The sequence below is a fragment of the Zalophus californianus genome, chromosome 14 (genome assembly GCF_009762305.2).
Source record: "Zalophus californianus isolate mZalCal1 chromosome 14, mZalCal1.pri.v2, whole genome shotgun sequence".
NCBI lineage: Eukaryota > Metazoa > Chordata > Mammalia > Carnivora > Otariidae > Zalophus > Zalophus californianus.
This window is the reverse complement of record NC_045608.1, coordinates 8,319,919-8,341,315: the sequence shown is the minus strand read 5'-3', so window position 1 is coordinate 8,341,315 and position 21,397 is coordinate 8,319,919. Positions and strand designations below refer to the sequence as shown.

The following is a 21,397-nucleotide window of genomic DNA, read 5'->3' as shown; positions in this document are numbered from 1 at the left end:
AGAAACTAGAACTTAAATGTTGCTGGTAGAAATGAAAAATAACGCAACCACTTCAGATAACAGATTGGAAGCTGCTCAAAATGTTAGAGTAGTCATATGCCCCAGCAATGCCATGGCTAAAGGCGTACCTAAGAGATTGAAAGCATATGTTTACACAAAAACTTGTACACAAATATTCACAGTAGCATTATTCATAATGGCCAAGAAGGGGAAACAACCCAAATGTTGGTGAACTGATGAATGGATAAATGTGGTACACCCGAACAATGGGATATTCAGCCATAAAAAGTAATGAGATACGTTATACACATGACGGAAAAAATACGAGACCCATGCTGCATGAATTCTGAAAAACAATATACCAGGTGAAGAAGGCAGTCTCAAAGGCCATATATTGTATGATCCCATTTATATGCAATACCCAGAATAAACTGTGGCTGCTGGGGCCTAGGGGAAAGGGGCGGAGGGAGTGACTACTAATGTTCTGCATCCCTCAGAATGGTCAAAATTCAAGAACAGTAGTATACAAGAGCCCAATGTTGAAGCACCGCACATGCTTTTAGCAATCCGTGTACAGTGGGGGAAAGAGTAGGAAGGAAAAAGCATTAAACTATTAGAACTGCTTGCACTCCCCACAAAGGTTTTAGAAAGAGGTGAAAGCAGAATGGGGGTTTAAACATGTTTATTGCTTAAAATAGTTACTAGTAAGTCTATTCACCTAAGATGAGGGATTTAAACTCATCTTAATATTAAACCGATTGTTTTTTGAATAGTAAAAGAAAGGCAGTAGTTGCCAGAAGCTGGAGAAGGGCTTAAAGGGAAGTAACTGTTCAATGGGACCAGAAGGTCAGTTTGAGAAAATGAAAAAGTTCTGGAGATGAATGGATGATGGTCTGGAGATGGTCGCACAACAATGTCAATGTGCTTAATGCCACGGAACTAATACATTTAAAAACAGTTAAAATAGTAAACTTTATATTCTGTGTATTTTACCACAACATATACACAAATAAGGGTACTCCAGTAGACTGGAAGTTTTAGGTCACACACACTGAATCAATCATTATTTGTCCTTCCTAAACCATCAAACACATACAAACATAAAAATACTACATTATAGGAAATAGAATTTCACAGTGGGCAAGAAAAGTCAGGTAAATAAGGGCTATAACCAAAGCTTTGCCACTGTGAGATCTGGGTAAATTAATAAATTATATAAAGTTTGCTCAACTTCCCAAAAAAGGCCAGGAAAGTTCGGTGGTATTGAAAAAGAAAAATAGAGGCCTGTACGGCTAGAGCATAAGGAGAGGCATGAGATGAAATCATACAAGCAAGCAGGAGCCATACGATGCAAGGTCTTTTAGGTGAAAAGAATTTTATATTTCAGGTGCAATCAGGAAGCCACTGAACAATTTTAGCAGGTGAGTGAACAACAGGACCTTTAGGAAATTGCTCTGGCTGCTATGTAGAGAAAGGACTGGAAGAAGGTGACAAAGGAAGCCAGAGCCCAGTAAAGACACAAGGACAGTCCCAGTATGAGCTGGTGACTGAGGAAACAAATTCACAAATTTGGGTTTGTTTTGGAGACAGAATCAAACGGTCTTAGAGAAAGATAACGAGAATGAAGGACCAAGATGACTCCCAAGCTTCTCTCAGCTACTTAGGTGGTCAGAATGACATACTGAGACAGGAAAGCCTGGAGAGCAACCAGATTGAGAAGAAAAGACAAATCCAAAGAGGAGCTGGTCTTTATCTCTTCAAAAGGGAAGATGCCTTGAAGGTCAAGGTTACAGCTTCCTCTGACACTATTTACCACTGTCACTTACTGATGCAAACTCAGGATAAACGCTTGATTGGTAATTTCTCTAACTTTTCTTTTTTTAAAAGATTTTTAAAAATTTATTTGACAGAGAGAGACACAGCGAGAGAGGGAACACAAGCAGGGGGAGCGTCAGAGGGAGAAGCAGGCTTCCCGACAAGCAGGGAGCCTGACGCATGGCCTGATCCCAGGACCCTGGGATCATGACCTGAGCTGAAGGCAGACACCTAACGACTGAGTCACCCAGACGCCCCTCCCTAACTTTTCATATAGACTCAATGTACTGATATAGCCTAACCAGCATAAAAACTCTTAAAATATTTTTAGTGTGAGAGGCTGAAGAGTATACGAGTATATTACCAGATTAAACTGGAGAAAAGGAAAACATATGAAGTCAAATGGAATCTCATACACAAATTTAGGTGACATTATCAGCAACTGCACCTCTCACATACGTACATCTGGAAAGACAAACCATCTTCCTCTGAGGTTTCCTTCCTCAATTACAAGCACCATCACCATCCAGTCACCTCAATCAGAAATCCTGCCAGTGGCTTTGATTCTACATTCCAAGCCCAGTCAGCTCCACACACCCATTTGGTTATTTTTTTTAAAGATTTTATTTATTTGACAGAGAGAGACACAGCCAGAGGGAACACAAGCAGGGGGAGAGGGAGAGGGAGAAGCAGGCTTCCCGCGGAGCAGGGAGCCCGACGCGGGGCTCGATCCCAGCACCCTGGGATCATGACCTGAGCTGAAGGCAGACGCTTAACGACTGAGCCACCCAGGCGCCCCCCATCTGGTTATTAAAATATGTCACTCAGCATTGAAATTTGAGACTGTCAAACTATAAAGGCCATAATTTCATGCCCAAGGGAGATTCAATTATTTTGGGACTGGGCCTGGTAAAAACTTTAAAGGGTGCCCCCAGATGATTCTGATGTGCACCTCCGCTTAAGAACCACTATTCATAAACTCAAAATCCTTCCCTCGTTATTCTTAATGCTACTGCTCTCATTATCTCTTGCCTCATCACCTTTGGCCTAGACTATCCAACAGCCTATCTCTAGCCTTCCCCATTCTGACCTATTTTCTGTTATCACAGCCAGAATTCCCTCTCTAATTCTTATTTTTGCTATAAAATCCACTGTGACAAGTGGTAAAAACTGAATGAGGTTGTCGATTAGACAAGTTCTGTATCAATTTCCTGATTTTGATAATTGTACGGAACTTATACAAAGAGAATGCCCTTGATTTTATAAATACTCAAGTATTAAGGATAAAGAGGCATCATGCTTACGACGTACTCCCAAATAGTTCAGACAAAAATGTGTGAATGTATAGGTATCAACTGAAAAAGGATAATGCACATGTGATAAAACATTAACACTTTTGAGAATCTGGGTAAAGGATATGTGGGAACTGTTACTATTCTTGCAATATTCTTAATGTCAAAATTAGTTTAAAAAATGGATTTTTAAAAACACAATCCTGTGTATTTGACAGAAAAAGAGAGAGAGCGAGCACAAGCAGGGGGAGTGGGAGAGGGAGAAGAAGGCTCCCCACCGAGCAGGGAGCCTGACTCGGGGCTCCATCCCAGGACCCTGAGATCATGACCTGAGCTGAAGGCAGACACTTAACTGACTGAGCCACCCAGGCGCCCCTGTATCTTCTCTTATGATTTTCTTAATAACATTTTATTTTCTTTAGCTTACTTTAAGAATACAATATATAAAACATACAAATATACAGAACGTCTTAACTGACTATGTTCTGTATATAAGGCCAACAGTAGTCTAATAGCAGTAAAGTTTTTGGGAAGTCAAAAGTTATACATGGATTCCTGAGCGCCCCAACTCCTTCACTGTTCAAGGATCAACTGGTAAAAAGTATTCGGAGCTCAGCAAGGTGTGAAAAACCATGACACTGTGAATAATCTGATATAACTCTCCAGCAAAAAGACTAGACTGTTCTTATTGGTTCTGGGCATTCAGGGCTGCCTAAAAACATGGTACTGATCTTGAGCAATGAGAATACAAACCCCTTTAAGATCTGTGGAGAGCTCTGGCCTTGCACTGAATTCACAAACTGTTTGAAGGTTTTTGAAGCTGAGACCCCTGGCTCTGTGTTATGCAGAAGTATTTTAAAGCAGAGCTTTTTAGGGCCGGGAAATTACCCTTAACAATCTACTTAGTTTGATAGTTACAGGTATGACTAAACATTTGTATCAGAATCAAAACAGGAAAAACTATGTAGCCCTTAACTAGCCTTCTAAATTGCTCACTTCAACTAATTGTCAAATAGAGATTAAGTTCATTATTTCACTAGTGCTAGTGTCTTACCATGGACCAAAAGTATTAAGTACAACTGGGGAGTGGGAGAGGGAGAAGCGGGCTCCCTGCTATGGGGCTCGATCCCAGGACCCTGGGATCATGACCTGAGCTGAAGGCAGACGCTTAACCAACTGAGCCACCCAGGTGTCCCTGAGCACAATTTTTAAAACACTTAATTATGAGTCTTGAGAAAGGCTTTTGAGAAAGGAATGCATTAAGACACACAATCTAGAATAAAACAAAAATGACAAACTCAACTCACCAGCAATTTCTACAATATCACCAGGAACGATGTCTTTAGCTTTAATCCGCTGGACACTCTTTCTGTCCTGTCGATATACTTTGCCCATTTCAGGCTCATATTCCTTAAGGGCTTCGATTGCATTCTCAGCATTTCTTTCCTATAAAAAAGATAAAAGTAGTAAACACATACTTGCCACTGCAATTAGTATTTTAGTCCAAGGAATCAAATCTTAGACTTCCAAACTTTAGGAAAAAAGACACAAAAGATGCACATTAATGATACTTGTAAACAATTCACCTAAGATGATAAAACACCAGGCTCTTACAATTTTGTGCTAAAAAATGAAGAATTAAGCACCCTAACAGACCTGAACAGGGAATAAAATCCTAACAAGAAAAAGCAGTTACAGAATCTGTTGTCCCCAAGCCCACTGTGTAACAAGGCCCTCACCTCCAGTCACAGCCACACCACTGAAAACTGATCCTGTCTCACATGAAAAGTGATTGTCTGGGGCTGGACTGCCTAGGTTCACTCCAGGCTTTTCCACTTAACAGCTGAGTGATTGTGCATGAGTTACACAACACACAGGTTTGGTGCCTACAAAACCTGGACACCAGCACTACTACCGCAAGGGCTATGAGGATTTACAAACTATTTAGACTGTGTTTTGGCAAATAATACATGTTATGAGTGATGAATTAAAATCAAGTTACAGGGCGCCTAGGTGGCTCAGTTGGTTAAGCGACTGCCTTCAGCTCAGGTCATGATCCTGGAGTCCCGGGATCGAGTCCCGCATCGGGCTCCCTGCTCGGCGGGGAGTCTGCTTCTCCCTCTGACCCTCTTCCCTCTCGTGCTCTCTATCTCTCATTCTCTCTCTCTCAAATAAATAAAAAAAAAATAAATAAAAAATAAAATCAAGTTACATCTCAAATCCTAGAAATCTCTGCAGTAGTGAAGACTAATAAATGGTTGGAATCTCATCATAGAACTGTCAGTGCTGGGGTGCCTGGGTGGCTCAGTCATTTTAAATATCCAACTTTTCCTTTAAGATTCATTTATTTTGAGAGAGAGCATGCACGTGCATGGGTGGCAGGGCAGACAGAGAGCGAGAGAGAATCTTAACCAGACTCCATGCTGAGTGCAGAGCCCGAGGTGGGGCTAGAACTCATGACCCTGAGATCATGACCTGAGCTGAAGCCAAGAGTCAGACGCTTGACTGAGCCCCCCAGGCTCCCCAAGTAGCTGACCCTTGATTTCGGCTCAGATCATGATCTCAGGATTGTGAAATCAAGCCCTGTTGGGCCCTGTGCTGGGTGTGGACCCCGATTAGGTTTCCCTCTACCTCCCTTCCACCTCCCCCTAAAAAACCAAAAAACAAGAACTGCCAGTCCCATAGCATATATACATTTACTGTAATACTGTATACAAATATATCAAACCTTAGTCATACATAGCTTTTCTTTCCAAATTTTGAGATGAAAGATGTAGAAATCAAAATATGTTAAAAAAAAAAAAAAGGCTACAGGAAAGTTCAAGGGAAGGAAAAAAAGAAAAGAAAAAGAAAAGCACATGTGCCAAATTTGTCTGCTCTCCTTTTGGAGAGTAAGCAATTAGAAGTCAAGGAGCAAATCTACACAGTGCATGCCCAGGTGAGGTTACTCAAAGCACAAAGGAAAGGATTCATTTCTCTCACTTCTCACTTCTTGCCTTCTGATATAAAGCTCAATTTAAGCTTTTATTTTTTTTAAAGATTTTATTTATTTATTTGACAGAGAGAGACACAGCGAGAGAGGGAACACAAGCAGGGCGAGTGGGAGAGGGAGAAGCAGCCTTCCCGCTGAGCAGGGAGCCCGATGCGGGGCTCGATCCCAGGACCCTGGGATCATGACCTGAGCCGAAGGCAGATGCTTAACGACTGAGCCAGCCAGGCACCCCAAAGCTCATTTTAACCTTATCTGGGTAGAATTTACACACAATACTGTATGATTTCATTTTTTAAAAAAAGATTTTATTTATTTGAGATAGAGCGAGAGAGAGAGCACACAAGCAGGGTAGAGGGGCAGAGGGAGAGAGAGAAGCAGACTCCCCACTGAGCAGGAAGCCCAATGCGGAGCTCAATCCCAGGACCCAGAGACCAAATTCTGAGCCACCCAGGTGTCCCTGTAATCTCATTTTTTACCTTAGTGTAAGAATTATGGTCTGTCACAAAAAATCCCAAAACCTGCTTAAAGTGAAGTTAGAGGGCTTAAAACTGAAAGCGAATGGCATGAGTCTCACTTTAAATGTTTACATCTGTGAAAAAGTATAGAATACGTTAAATTTGGGAACCTCATGATAAAAATAATTTCAACCCCATCAGATTTGCTTTAAGAATATTATCTGTATCACCTTGTAATTAACAGAAATGCTAGAATATTTAATTCTAATTAAATGTCATTGCTATAAGGTCCTTTTAAGTTCAAATGCTACTGATATTGTAAAAGAATAAATTCTCAGCACTGCTGCTATTCAATTAGTCAAATTTGAAACCACTTTTTTTCATAGGACTACCTCTCCCATTTGTTAACTGTGGCAGTTTTAATTCCTTTTCTCCCTCTTCAAGGTCATGTCAGATAGAGTTTAACTAGATTGCTCAAAGTTGAGAGATATCCCAGGAGCACTGTATTTTACTTCTACTCAAAATCAGCAAAAGTACATTTAAATTAGAAGCATTAAAGATAAATTATCTCAGACCCCAAGGACAAAAATGCCAATTAAAATTCCTTTAAAAGACTTCCTCTCAACTCAAATGATCAAAAGGAATATTTAGAATGTAGGGGTGGGAAAGGGAAACAAATGATCATGTATTCAAATAGGTTATATCCTGTTGGTGGGAATGCAAGCTGGTGCAGCCACTCTGGAAAACAGTATGGAGGTTCCCCAAAAGGTTGAAAATAGAGCTACCCTATGACCCAGCAATTACACTACTGGTATTTACCCCAAAGATAAAAATGTAGTGATTCGAAGGGGCACGTGCTGCCCAATGTTTATAGCATCAATGTCCACAATAGCCAAACTATGGAAAGAGCCTAGATGTCCATCAACAGATGAATGGATAAAGAAAATGTGGTATATATATACAATGGAATATTATGCAGCCATCAAAAAAAGTATGGAATCTTGCCATTTGCACGACATGGATGGAACTAGAGGGTATTATGCTAAGTGAAATAAGTCAGAGAAAAGACAACTATTACATGATCTCACTGATATGAGGAATTTGAGAAAAAAGACAGAGGGTCATAAGGGAAGGGAGGGAAAAATGAAACAAGACGAAACCGGAGGGGGAGACAAACCATAAGAGACTCTTAATCTCAGGAAACAAACTGAGGGTTGCTGGAGTGGAGGGGGGTAGGAGGGATGGGGTGGCTGGTGATGGACACTGGGGAGGGTATGTGCTATGGTGAGCGCTGTGAATTGTGTAAGGCTGATGAATCACAGACCTGTACCCCTGAAACAAATATTAAAAAAAAAAAAAAAACCCCAAACAGTTCTATCAAGTGCTCACTTCAGCAGCATATATACTAAAATTGGAACAATTCTCGATCTCTCTAGTTCCCAATCACTTGTCACCTTCTTTGATGACACTGGTCAGCAGCATGTGCCTCCCGCCAACCTCCCAATACTACCTTACACTCTACTTATAACTTCCCTTACTTCCAGAAGCAAGAACTCTTCAGTATTGCTCATACCATTCTGTATACTATGTAAATGAGATTAAAACCTAAGAATGTTATTTTTTAAACTAAGATAAATATAAAAGTCCTGTGAAAACTGCTGTAAAATTTTACTTCAAATTTGGATTAAGCCTGGGCCTAGATTCAAGTCCCAGATACTCTGTACTACCCATATAGCCTTTAAGAAGACAATCACTCTGAACCTCAATGTCACACATCTGTCAAATGGGAGTATCGTTTGTCTTATAAGATCACTATAACAATGACATGGGAATGTATGTAAAGTATCTACCTAGTAACTAGCATAAATTATTTAATAGGAAAATATATATTACTAGCTTGAGAAGGACAATCTAATGCTGTATATTGTTTCTTTTGCCTATATTATTCACAAAGGGATCACTTCTACTTAAATATAAACAACTTTAGAAAAAAATTAAAATAAGAGAAATATAGCACAATATTTTCTTCTAAGTAGACCATCCTTCTATATGAGCCCACTACATAAAGGCCTTCATGTTTATTAATAAGATCAGAAGTTTACAATTTTTTTTTTAACGATTTACTTATTTTAGAGAGAGAGTGCAATTGTGTGTGTGTGGGGTGGGCAGGGCAAAAGGAGAGGAAGAACCTCAAGCAGATTCCCTGCTGAGTGGGAAGCCTGACATAGGGCTGGATCTCGCGATCCTGAGATCATGACCTGGGCCGAATCAAGAGTTGGCTGCTTAACTGACTGAGCCACCCAGGCACCCCAGAAGTTTACAATTCTAACAGGACTAAGTATGCTTATAAGATGTTTCCACTTTAAGAATGTAGATGCACTCGGGGTGCCTGGGTGGCTCAGTCGTTAAGCGTCTGCCTTCGGGCTCACATCATGATCCCTGGGATGGAGCCCCACATCGGGCTCCCTGCTCAGTGGGAAGCCTGCTTCTCCCTCCCCCACTCCCCCTGCTTGTGTTCCCTCTCTTGCTGTGTCTGTCAAATAAATGAAATCCTAAAAAAAAAAAAAAAAAAGGAAATTTAAAGTCCTCTAAACTACATATATATAGAATAGCAATTACATGAAGGGGGGGGGTGGGTAGGACTCCCACTATATTTCTGTAAACTCGCTTCCATTCTGTGAGTCAGAAAGGCCTGGGCAACTGAGGGAAAACAGCCGGAAGTATGCTCTGAAGGGAAAAAAATTTTTACAGCTTAAAAAAAAAAAAAAATCCAAGGAGAATAAAAATGACATTGAATTTATGCAACTTTTCACAGGAAGCAGCTAGGAAATATACAGATACTGACTCTCAAATCTCCTGGTTTTCCTCAAATAGCTTCTCTCATCCATTATTCTTAACTCCATGCTGCATGAAGGATGAGCAATTTTAACAGTATATACATGCAGGAGAGGTCTAAAATGTTGCCATTAAATAAACAAAAGAAAAAGCACATGTAGATTTTCCAGAAATATTTTTAAGTCAATACATCAGGAAAAAAAAGAACAGATTAACACAGTTTAAATCACTTATATAAGTTGAACTCTAGCACTGCAGAATTTTTGCTTACCTGCCATACACCCACAATTGCATTGGCTACTAATATAAGTAAAATTACAAAGGGTTCTACAAAGGCTGTAATTGTTTCTTCACCTTCTTCAAACCAAGCCAAAACCTAAAAGAGAAATGGCATGTGTTAGAACTGTAATGTGTTTTTAGGCTTAGTGCCACTTGACAACAAAAGTGGCTGGCACTAAAGGAACTGCAATATATAAAATCTCTCTTCTTACCGTCCCTAGAAACAAATGGTGGCAAAATGTAATGACAGCAACAACCAGTTTATTATGTCCCTTGTTCAGAGTAATTCTTGAGAATCAAAACTATGCAACTTCTTAATATTCTTCAAAAGCTATTTTTCACATACTAATTGTTTTAAAATCCAAATAAAATACTTTCTGGGAAATAAATCCCATTCATTTTACATGGATATATTCAGAAGAAATAAAACTTAAATTCTCTATTTTGTTAAAGTAAAAGGCAATCATCTACAACTTTGTTGATTTGCTTAATATTCCTACAAATAATATCTATAGGCATAAATTCACTGTAAAAATCACTTGATCATGGACTCAAAATTATAGAGTACAATAGCATCCCGGTTATTTTCAATGGTATCAATATAGGTCATCTCAAAATTACTCAAGGTTGTTCTGCAATCAGGAATGTATTTTCAAGGTTATCCTCCATATGACATCTAGTATAGCAATTCAGAACTTCAGAGAGGATGGAAGTCCACAAATGTTATTTATAACTGGATACAGAACACTGCCCCAAGGAAAATGAGCAGAAAATTAACTTCTAGCTCACACAACTATAACCTTGTCAGGATGTAAAAGCTACAAGTTAAGAGAAGATAAACTTCATAATTGAGCAAACTTAAGTTGATAAGAGAAACCAAGAAATGAATCTTTAAGAATGATGAAGAACATGGTAAAAGAGTCATCTAAAAAGTTAAAAACTAATTTTTGTGAAAAACTGCCAATCCAGAAAGGATGTCAAACATATCTAATGATTCAATCTGGGAGATAAGATTTGCCTTTGTTTTTTAGCATTGCTTAAAATGTCTGCATATCTCACAAAAAAAATTTTTTCTTTAAAAGACCGATTTAGTAAACAATCAAAGCACTGGTTTTGATACTTTTTAATAATCCAATATGACTCATGGCAATAATGAAACCATTTAAGTTTATACTTAGTGGAATAGTATAAGGTAAACTTTTATACAAACAGTAAACAACCAGAGGTAAGACAAGGCCTAACATGAATTTTGCAAGTAAGATAAGGGAATGATGAATGAACAAGAAATATCAACCTGAGCAGCAAAAAAATCAGGAGACACCAGGACCGGGTCCTGAAAGGTACCGATGGCCACTGACAGCTAGTGAACTAGGGCAGGCAGAAAACCAGAATGAATATAAATGTTGCCGCAGGCTTTCAACAGGGCATGCCTGGTGTTAAGGCCAGGCCTAGTGCCAAAATGAAAACTTCTCTAGGAAGTTATAAATTTTGATAGATGCAAGATCACAGCTGCTTTGATACTAGCCTTTCAAACATTTGCCAAGGAGAGCATATCAGAAATAAGAAACTTAATTAGCTCTTGGGGGAGAAAGATCGCTCAACCTGATGAGCAACTAGGACCTTTTGCAAAAGGTCAGTGAGGCATTAGCAACTGTAAGAGAAGCTTCACGCCTTGTTAGAGGGTAGGGACTTCCCTCTCAGCGGCTGGGCCTCAGGAACAAACTTAACTACTCCAGACAGCTGGAGCAAAGGGAACACTACAGCAAATAGTTACAGGACTATCAGAGCATATCTCTACTTTTAAAAAAAAAAATGTGTGGTTCCTCTGCAGAAGTAGAATTTATCAATTATGTAAAAACCCTAATCTGTACAATGCAGTAACCTTTTCTTCCACTACAGGACTTCAGATATTTGTGTGTAAGAAACCCAAGCATTGGGGCGCCTGGGTGGCTCAGTCGTTAAGTGTCTGCCTTCGGCTCGGGTCATGATCCCAGGGTCCTGAAATCGGGCCCTGCGTGTGGCTCCCTGCTCCGCGGGAAGCCTGCTTCTCCCTCTCACACTCCCCCTGCTTGTGTTTCTCTCTCTCTCTCTCTGTGTCAAATAAATAAATAAAATCTTTAAAAAAAAAAAAAAGAAACCAAAGCATTCGTAATTATTTGAAGGTTCCACAAGTGTATTAATTACTGGTTGATGAGAAACTAGCGGGCAGATTTCTCAGCGTGGAAGGCTGATGCTGAACCTATTTAAAATCAACCATCAATTTCCTGAATACTTTTTAAAATGTCTATTTGAGGACGCCTGGGTGGCTCAGTTGGTTAAGCACTGCCTTCAGCTCAGGTCATGGTCCCGGGGTCCTGGGTCCCATATCGGGCTCCCCCTGCTCTGTAAGGAGCCTGCTTCTCTCTCTGCCTCTGCCTGCCACTCCCCCTGCTTGTGCGCTTGCACACTGTCAAATAAAATCTTTTATAAGATAAAAATAAAAACTCTACTTTGAAACCACAAATAACCCAAATAATCAAATGCTACAGCCGAAAGTGAAAATCAACCCGTATTTCATTAACTGGTAAGAACCAATCCAGTTGATTATGTTCAGATCATATTATGGAGTCCTTCATGGTTTGTGCTATTGAAAGGAAACCTAGTGTACATGGGATGATGATGCTACAAATGAAAGGTCCCAGGAGATGAGGGAGTGAAGAGAGTGTGACACATTATTACCAAAACGAAAGATGCCTTATTAGCATTATAGCATAGTCAGTTCATAATTATGGCTTATCAAGTTATACAAAATATGTTCATATGGGGGGGTAAATGTTTCTAAAAATCTTCATTGGAGAATACATTGAACATAAATGATTACCTATTTGTATTGCCTTTTGTTCACCACTGTATCCCCAGGGGCCTAGAAGTGTCTCTGGTACACAGATGATGCTATTTACTGTACAGAAGCATGAATGAATGAAACAAAATCTCATATAACCTGTAAGGTACAAATCCTGAGGGGATATTTGAACTTAAACATCTAGAGCAAGAAGTAACCAACTTCATCAACACTATCAAAGGAAAGTGGAAGAAAAAGCTACTGCAGTTAATTTTAGGCACAGTGTTTCTTCTTTGCTTTGCACTATTAATACAGGAACAATACTTGTCTTCTGGGGCTTATCGAATCCAGCAAATTCAAAGTTTCAAATCTGCCAATCCTATTCAAGGTAACCACTTACTAATGAGTACTCAACTACATCCTAAACTGCTTCAATAGGGTAGGATAGGCTATCTTCTAATTATCTGTAAGACTGATCTCTGCCAATCACAGTAAACTTCTGACAGGACAACCAGAAGATGCTGGAGAGCAGAGTTTAATGAATAAAAGCAAATTTTAATCCAAGGTAAAAATGTGCGTTCCAATGGGAGACAGTCATAGTTCTGTGACTCCATTATCTTAGCTTCATGTTGGGATAATGTACGAAGCACTCAATGAGATCCAAAAAAAGAACATGAGAGATCATAAGCACATTTTTAAGACGGAGGGCACCTGTCTGCATTCCTTTGTATCCTTAGAAACTCGCAAGGACGCTGCGTACTCAAATACTTCAATGAATGAAGAAATTTACATCAAAAACTAAAAGGTTTTAAAGAGGAAATCAAAGTTAAACATTTCACAAGAAAGAAAATGTATCAACAATAAATGTTATGACAATTTTCTGGGGTGGGAAACAAAAATTCTTTTAGCCATTAAAAAAAAGGTATGAATTAGACTACATTCTTCTGATCCACACATAAACTTATTTAAAAATACTGGTTTTAGATTTGAGAATAAATTCTTAACACACACACACACACACACACACAAACATAATAAAAATTTAAAAAAAACCCTACAGGCAAACACACACACACACATTCACCTTTCAAAACATTTTAAAGAAAGGCTCTAAATAAATTAGACCAATCAGTGAACTACCCATTTTTCCCTTAAAAAAAAAAAGTTAAAAGAAAACACAGGAAAAAAGTAAAATCATTACATAATATAAACTACTTGACTATATTGTACTAAGAAAACCAAGAAACCAGACCTCATGTATTTTGAAAATGCTACTAACACAAGCTCACTCAAATATATTTGTTTAATCAGAATCACTAACCCAGGCTCTAAAAGAAATGATGAATCCTTTTTAAAGGGTCCAGGAGGAAGGAAAGACGCTATTCAAATACAAGCGACAAGATGAGAAGTGCCTTGGTCTAATCAAGTTTTAGCAGCATTTTAGGATCACTCCAAGTAGCTGTGGTGGGGATATGGGGATGGAGGGTAGAGCAACTTCTGCAAACTATGTTATAACAGAGTACTTGACGAATTCCGATGAGGCAGATATGGCCCTCCTGCTCATCTCCTTCAGGTCTTTTCTCTAAAGCAACCTTCTTGGAGGACTTTCCTGACCACCCTATGTGAAAACTATACCCTCCCTCCTCATACTCTTACCCCCTGCTTTATTTTTCTCCATAGCACTATCACTGTCCAACAGACTCAACATTTTACTTGTTTCTATCTATCTCTACTAGAATGTCAGCTCCAGGTTAAGAGACTTTGTCTATTTTGTTCAAATGCTGTATCCCCAGTGTCTGTGCCACGTCCCAGGTGTCCAATAAATACCTATTGAAATAGTGAAAGAGAGAAAAGAACAGGTATTCCAGTAAGCAACCATATGATGTATTAAATGAAGGGCAAAGTTGTGACCAAGGAGGATGTAAAGACAAAGTGAAAGGAAGCAGGTCATGAATGTCAAATGAAGGAATTTCTAATGTTACTTCATATGTAGTGGGAGAGATTATAGCTCACTTCTTCCTATCCAAGTGAACTTTAAACTATTTCTATCTGGCGAATATTGCAATTAAACTTTATCCCAACAGGTCATGAGTATAGAACATCAGTGCAGCTTCCTATAGTTAACAGTTTACTTAGTTTGATATCTGAAATAAATCACTAAAGCCTGATATTTCTTTTTAACTTGAGCAGAACCTGATATGTACATGTTGTAGGAACAGTCTATTCAATTCTTCAAAGAACATGAATATTCTAACATGATTTTCCTGTAAATTAGGAATAAACTACCACAAAAAAGACTCAGTGATCTTTTAAAAGATAAAGAAACGAGGAATGAAAAGGTCAAGAACAATGCAGTCATAGCGCCAATTCCACACGAAGAAAATCAACAAAACAGGTCTGATATCCAAAATGTCTTGATCCAACAAGTCAGAGCAAACTAACAGTATTTCCTAAACCTTTATTATTTTTGTTTAGCAACCCATGAAATAAAAATGTCACACGGTTCATTTCCTGAGCATTAACTCCAAGTAGTTACCAAAAAGGTAATTCAAATTTAAATTCCAAAATATAGTTCTGTAAAGCTATAAAAATCCAACATCCTACCCTATGATAAAATTAGAGCATTATAAAACCCACTTAAAAATGTTTAAAAACTATAAACTCCTTTCTTCAAAATAAGTCACACATCACTAATTCAAAATGTTAATACAAAGTCATCAAACTGGCAACTCAAGAGATTCTATAAAACCCAAATATTCAAGAGCTTGTTTATTGAAAATAATGCTGATGTTACAACACAGCCTTAAGTTACACAAAGAATAACTCAATAAAAATTTATCTCTGCCTTGTATACACCAAATCATTTACTTCTAAGATGTCCCTGATAACCTTATTGAACCCCAGTATCTTAACTGCCAAACCTGAGGCTACTTCAAAATTATGCAGCTAGCTTAAACATACATAAACATTACACTACCCCAAACGTATTATTTGTTTTGCCCCACGACAATGTACTTCTGAAACTGAGACTCAAACAGCTCTAGTCCTTTATCTTAATCGGTAAGAGCAGCAGCCATTTAGGAGGGGTGGGGGGAGGGGGGAGGAGTGGGTGGTGAATTAATCAAGGACAGACATGTAAAGAGGTATGGAGTAATTGAGGACACTGAATGCTTTGGTACGACACTCTCAGTTTTATTCAGTAAAAAACACAGAAAAGATTCATGAGGGCTGAATTATTATTAATAGCTACATATCACTTAGCCAACATGGCATGATAGATATACTGAAGTCTCATGTCAGAATCTGTGTACAGTAGTATTACTCCAAAAGCTCACCTCTTGCCAATTTTCCCCCTCACCTAAAGAAGTGCCTACTGCTTCCTTTTGATTTATTCTCAAAACAGCCTTCTAGGATATGGCTGTCATAAAGACGGAGGTAGATTCCTGGGGCTTTCAAATGTACAAACACACAAAAATGAAACCTTGAAGCTGTTGTCAATTTTGTGAAGCCTGAAGAAGTACTGCACTGGGTGAATTTCACTTCCCATCATGGTTATTGTAAGAATACAATACTGTAATTTAAGAACAAAAGTCATCTCATGCTGTTAGGATTAGGAACATCTGTGTCCTATTCATGACCATTTTCAGGAAAACTACCAAGAAGTCCACTGCCCAAGAAAAAATGCAGTAAAAAAATTAATATTGAACAGAAAAAAAATGTTAATAACCTAGAAATATCCTCACCAACCCATCACCCTTTTCCTGCCGTAGTTCTTTGCATTTCACCAGTTTCTTAGCAACCATACAGGACTCAAGTCGGTAACCACATACAGAATAAGAAAAAACAGGTTTTGGTGTTTTTTGGTTTTTTTTCTTTTAAAATCCAGAACCAATTGTACTGAACCTTGTGCTCTCTACCTAGGGGTCACTTAAGACGGGGGTCCAATTTAGATAAATATACCACCCTAAAGGTCAGTGACCAAATTTGGTCAACAGTGGTGCCATCACTGCCGTCATCATTCTTGTCACTGTCAGAAACAACTGTCACCTTGCCATTACCAGGAAGGGAGAGCAACTGGAATATTCCTTTTGTAAGTTCTATTTACAGACTACAAAGGGCCCAATATCATCTTAGTATGATCTTACACAATGGAAGAACCCAAAACAGAAAAGACCTTCTGACAAAGAACTTTTTGATATTAAAATCTGGCAAGCCACAAAAATTTATAAGACCCTGCCCCATGTAGGAACAATTTCTAACTGCACTGTAAATGCCAGGCATTAATTTTCTGCACACAAATGGCTTCAAGTATTTTGTTTATAATTTTAAAATACCTAGATTTTAAAAAGCTGAAGACACCGCTGAAATCTCTAAATACGATGTTCTCACACAATAGACATCATTTGTTTCTTGGTTTTTCATCTCTGGAATAGTCTCTACTTTTTGGAGAGAAATAAAGTTCTTTTATACTTACAAAAGATATACAAGCTGCCAGCAATAAAATTCTAACTAGTAAGTCTTCAAACTGCTCAATCACAAGTTCCAGCAAGGTTTTTCCTGTTAGAAACAAACATCTGTTGTAAATGTCATCTTAACATCAGCACACAAAGGGGGTAAAAAAAAGAACATGTTAAGATTACTCACCTTCTTCAGCCGGTAACTCTGTAGAATGTAGAAATTCGCCAGTCAACGTGTCAAGAAGGGGAGAAAAAAAACAGCATTGTCTTTATAAAGAGAATTGCTAGAATTATCAGTCTTCGAAAGACGTACCTAGATCTATGAACCTTCAAACGTTTTTAATGGGAACCATACGAAATGGTACCCCAAGAAAACATGCAGTATTTGTTGTAACCAATACCTTAGGTGTATCCCGAAGCGTAAAATCTCATCGCTACCTACCAAACAGGGCTCCCGAAACAAGGAGTCATTTCAGTATGTCATGACTTCTGCCAGATGTGTAACTTTGGGCAGTCCAAGAACGGTTAGAGGCTTTCTCAACTGCAACGACGCCTCATAAACTGGCTAGGGACAAGAAAATGTCTCGCAGGGTTCAACCCAGTTGCAGGAGACTCGTCCCTCCCTCCAGCGGAGCTCGCTGCTGCGGGTGAGAAGCCACCGAGCGAACTGCGTGCGGGGAAGGTCAAGGGCTCGAGGTGCGGGGTGCTGGAGGTGCAGACAAGACCCCAGAGCCTCGGCCTGCAGTCCCTCTCCCGCGGGGCCGGGGCGCGGGCTCGACCCGCCGCCTGCAGCCCTCGGCGGGCGCGGAGCCCAAACCCACGAGGTGGAGCCCGGTCAGCCATCTTCCCTGGCTCTCGGGCCCGCGCCGGGCAGCGCGGGGCCCCTGCAGTCCCGGCGCCGGGCACCTACCGTTGGAACCCCATCTCTCCTTGAGCTTCTTGACCTGCTCCAGGCTCAGCCCCGTGCTCTCGTTGACGCCGAAGTGGCCCAGCACCTCCTCCACCGTCTTTGTGTGCGCGTTCTCCATGGCTGCGGGGGCCCGGCCGGCCTCGCCTCCAGTCCCCGCGGCCTCCTCGCCTCCGCCTCGCACTCGGGCCGCGGGCTCGTGCCACCCCGGGCGCCCAGGCGCCGACTGGCGTCTCCCCCTCCTCCTCCTCCTGCGGCCGCTTCCGCCTCGCCGGGCGCTGAATCACCCCGCGCCCCCTCCCCCAGACAACCGCCCCTCTCGCAGCCCGGCCCTCGCCGGCGCACGCCCCGGACTCAGCTGGGCGGCGGGGGGCTCCTGACCCTCCCTCCCCTCGTCAGAAGGGAGGGCCTCCTTTGCTCTCAACCGCCCGCCGGGAGCGCAGGCCGCGGTCCCCGAGCCCCCTCCCCGCTTTCCTGAGGTGATTCGCGGCCCCGCCCGGGTCGGAGGAGGGGGCGCCCGGCCAACCCCCGAGAGTAGAACGGAGCGAGGACGGCGAGCCGGCGGGGTGGTGCGCGGCGCGCTCGCCCTGTTCCCTCAGCTCCGCACCCCCGACAACGGCGGAGGAAACTGCGGCGAAAAAGAAGGAGGTGGCGTCGGGGACGGCTCCGCGGCGGCTGCTCTAATAGCATTTATCCGCCGCTGCCTCCCCTCTCGCCGCCGCCGCGGCATGTGGACGCCGCTCATTGGCCGAGAGGGCCCAGCGCGGCGCGGGCGGCACGGCCCCGCCCCCTCCCCTCGGCTCCCTCCCTCCCGCGCTACTCGCGCCCACGCCGCCGCGCAGGCCCCGCCCCCTCCCGCGCACCGCCCCCAGGAACCCGGATAGAGGCCGGCGCGCGCGGTGCCGCGCCCGCGCATTGCGCGCCCTGGCCCGCGGGCGGGTGGAGACCTAACGTAAGCCGGGCTTGAGCCCTTCCATCCCCGCCCACCCGCGGACACAGAGCCCAGAGTGGTCGAGGGCTCACAGCGGGCTCCCTGCACTCGATGCCCCGAGGAAAACTGCCTGCCCTTCGGGGTTCGCCTGGGGCCGGGGTGGGTGTCTGGGAAGGCGAGGCCGAGGAACCTGGGAACCCGGTCCGCACTGGGCCTTCCGAAGCGCGCTCGGCTTGGTGTCCTTGGCTCGCCCGCCCCCTCGCCCTCTGCCTTGCGGGCCACGTTCTGCATCCTAATCTGTCCCCTTTAGAGCCCCCTTCGGGAATCGAGGGAAGGAATTGCGCGGTTCACTTCCCACACGGCCCGAATCCCTCATCTGTCGCCTCAGGAGCACCGCATCCCACACCCCAGCCGAGCGCTCATCTCACACCAATGTCCGCCTTTCCCCAGCGGGGTCTGTGCTCTGACCGAAGGAATCCCACTCCGGGGAGGAGGTTTTAATTTGAATAGCCCACACAGCCTTTGATACGTGTCTGCCTAGAAGTTACAGGCTATGCCACCGTAACTGCTAAAAAACGAGAATTGTGCTAGGAGGTGCTTCACGTGGGCGTTAAGAACAAGGCTATTTCCTAGATTTCACTTTCCCCAATAGGAAAAAGAAGGACTTTAATCCAAAACCTATCGTTAAACCAGAGATGACTTGCTCCAGAAGTCTGTACAAAACCTAGGTAACAGCAAAATAAAGGGCATTTTGCTTATGTAAAGTTAGATTACTTAACAGGGGAAGGGACCTTTGCGTTGAATTCATGAACAAAAGGTGAACATATTCGCATCACAAAGAGCAGCTTTCTTAAGGGAGTATGTTGCAGAATGAAGCATTTAGTCTCCTTTTGTGTTTGGCAATAGTGTACCATCCGCATGAGCCAAAGCAGAGAAAAAAACACCTCAGTTGTCCCAGATGGCTCTTAAGATGAATTCCTTCAGCAGATGCAAATCACAGTATATTACCCAGCTGAAAAAATCGGGCACGTCATTTAATTATTTCCAAGGAGTGGAGGCTGGCATGCAGTTTTGATTGATACTTGGAAAAGGACCAACAAAACCCTACACGAAATAAACAAACAAAATTCTAGTGTATGGCATTGCCCTAAGAGAGGCAAGGTGGAAACTGGTTAGGTCACAGGATTGGAGCCTCCTCCAGGAGGGACACGTGATCGCATGCTGGGGGTGTGGTAATGGAGGGTTGGTGGTTCTTGGTGGGGGTGTGGTAATGGAGGGCTGGTCGTTCTTGGTGGGGGTGTGGTAATGGAGGGTTGGTCGTTCTTTTCCCTCTGAGATCGGGTCTGCACCGTTGCTTCTGCCTCACCTCACCTCTTTCAGCAACAACAGAAGCACCACAGGCAAGAGGACTGCTATCTATCTTAGACTGGAAATTATCTTGGCCATTTGACTCTGGGTCTCTGTTCCATGGCTCCGTGGATGCTTGGGGTTGTAAGGGCCTCTGGTGTGATCCTGAGGTTTTTAAGGGGTTCCCTACATTGGCTTTTGTACTCAGTGGCCTTCTTGGGATTGTCAGGAGCCTAGTTCCATCTTATCATTCAGATCTCACCTTGAGAGAGAATGTCATCTCCTAGATGTTGGCTGACTACTTAAAGTGGCTACCCTTTCCCAGTCACCCTTGCTATCGCACTGTTTTATTTTCTTCACGGCATTTATCTGTGATATTGTGTTTTTCTTTAGCTGTTCACTGTCCGTCTCTCCTTACTACAATACAAGCTCCACGAGAAAATGGGTTTGTCTGTCTTGTCCATCCTCAGGATGTGGAATGGTCCTTGGTATACTTTCATCTTTATTGAACGCCTACTGTTGCCGTGAATGAGTCCCACCATCCCTGGTCTATCAGTGACTTGCAAAGGGCCTCGCCATGGGAGGAGACTCAAAAATTTTTTGCTGAACCCAAGTTCATTGATTTCCAATTTGTGAAATAAACAGGAGGGCCTCCAAACTACTTGCCTCATGGGAATAGCTGTGAAGGTTAATCAGATTTAACGAATACAAAACGAGGCAGCATTAAAGGTTTCTCAGAGAGGAGTGATGTGTTAAGTTCACATTGGTGCTGTTACCACATTGTCATCACCTCCTAGACTGTTCTTTGCAAGTCTGCTATCTACTGGAGGTGGGAATACTCCTTTAAACCGAAACTGTGATTTTTAGCCTGGAGTTGGCCCCTTTTATGTCACATACCATTTATGTGCTTGGTTCCTCAACCTGTGGGTGTCTCTGAAACTTTTCGTTCATAGGTTGCCAAAATTTAGCATAAACTCAGACTCCCAAGGGCAGAAAGGTCAAGTTTCTCTTATGTAGAAATAAATTTATGTTCAATTTATTTTGTGCATTCAACTACACATGCTTCTCGTGAACAAGGTTAAAAAAAAAAGTAAGAATGGGTTTTGGAAGTACTCTATTGTCTACCAAAGATTGCAGCTATTTTCAATCAGTTGGGGACAGAGAGAGGAAAAAGAAGAGAAATAGTGATTCAGAATGATGGCTGATTTGATCAAAGAACCTCAAAGGAATTAATAAAGGAGGACATTAGCTAGTGATAGGCAGGCT

General features: G+C 42.0%; 1 protein-coding gene across 2 annotated transcripts in view; it reads right to left on the bottom strand.

Annotated features, from left to right (window-relative positions):
* The window catches only part of ATP2A2 (ATPase sarcoplasmic/endoplasmic reticulum Ca2+ transporting 2), a 56,874-nt gene extending 38,713 nt beyond the window's left edge, over positions 1-18,161 (bottom strand). Inside the window, exons 1-5 of one of the 2 annotated variants that reach the window (XR_003516915.2) lie at positions 17,857-17,974; positions 17,134-17,151; positions 16,964-17,046; positions 9,661-9,765; positions 4,415-4,553 (exon numbers count right to left, since the gene is read on the bottom strand). Coding sequence is in view for 1 of the 2 variants with exons in the window: in XM_027576175.1 (XP_027431976.1) it covers positions 4,415-4,553; positions 9,661-9,765; positions 16,964-17,046; positions 17,134-17,151; positions 17,857-17,974 (463 nt within the window). In the remaining variant the exon portion in view is untranslated. Of the gene's footprint in view, positions 1-4,414; positions 4,554-9,660; positions 9,766-16,963; positions 17,047-17,133; positions 17,152-17,856 lie in introns of both variants that reach the window. The other variant, XM_027576175.1, reaches the window with a different exon arrangement.
* Between the last annotated feature and the right edge of the window lie 3,236 nt (positions 18,162-21,397).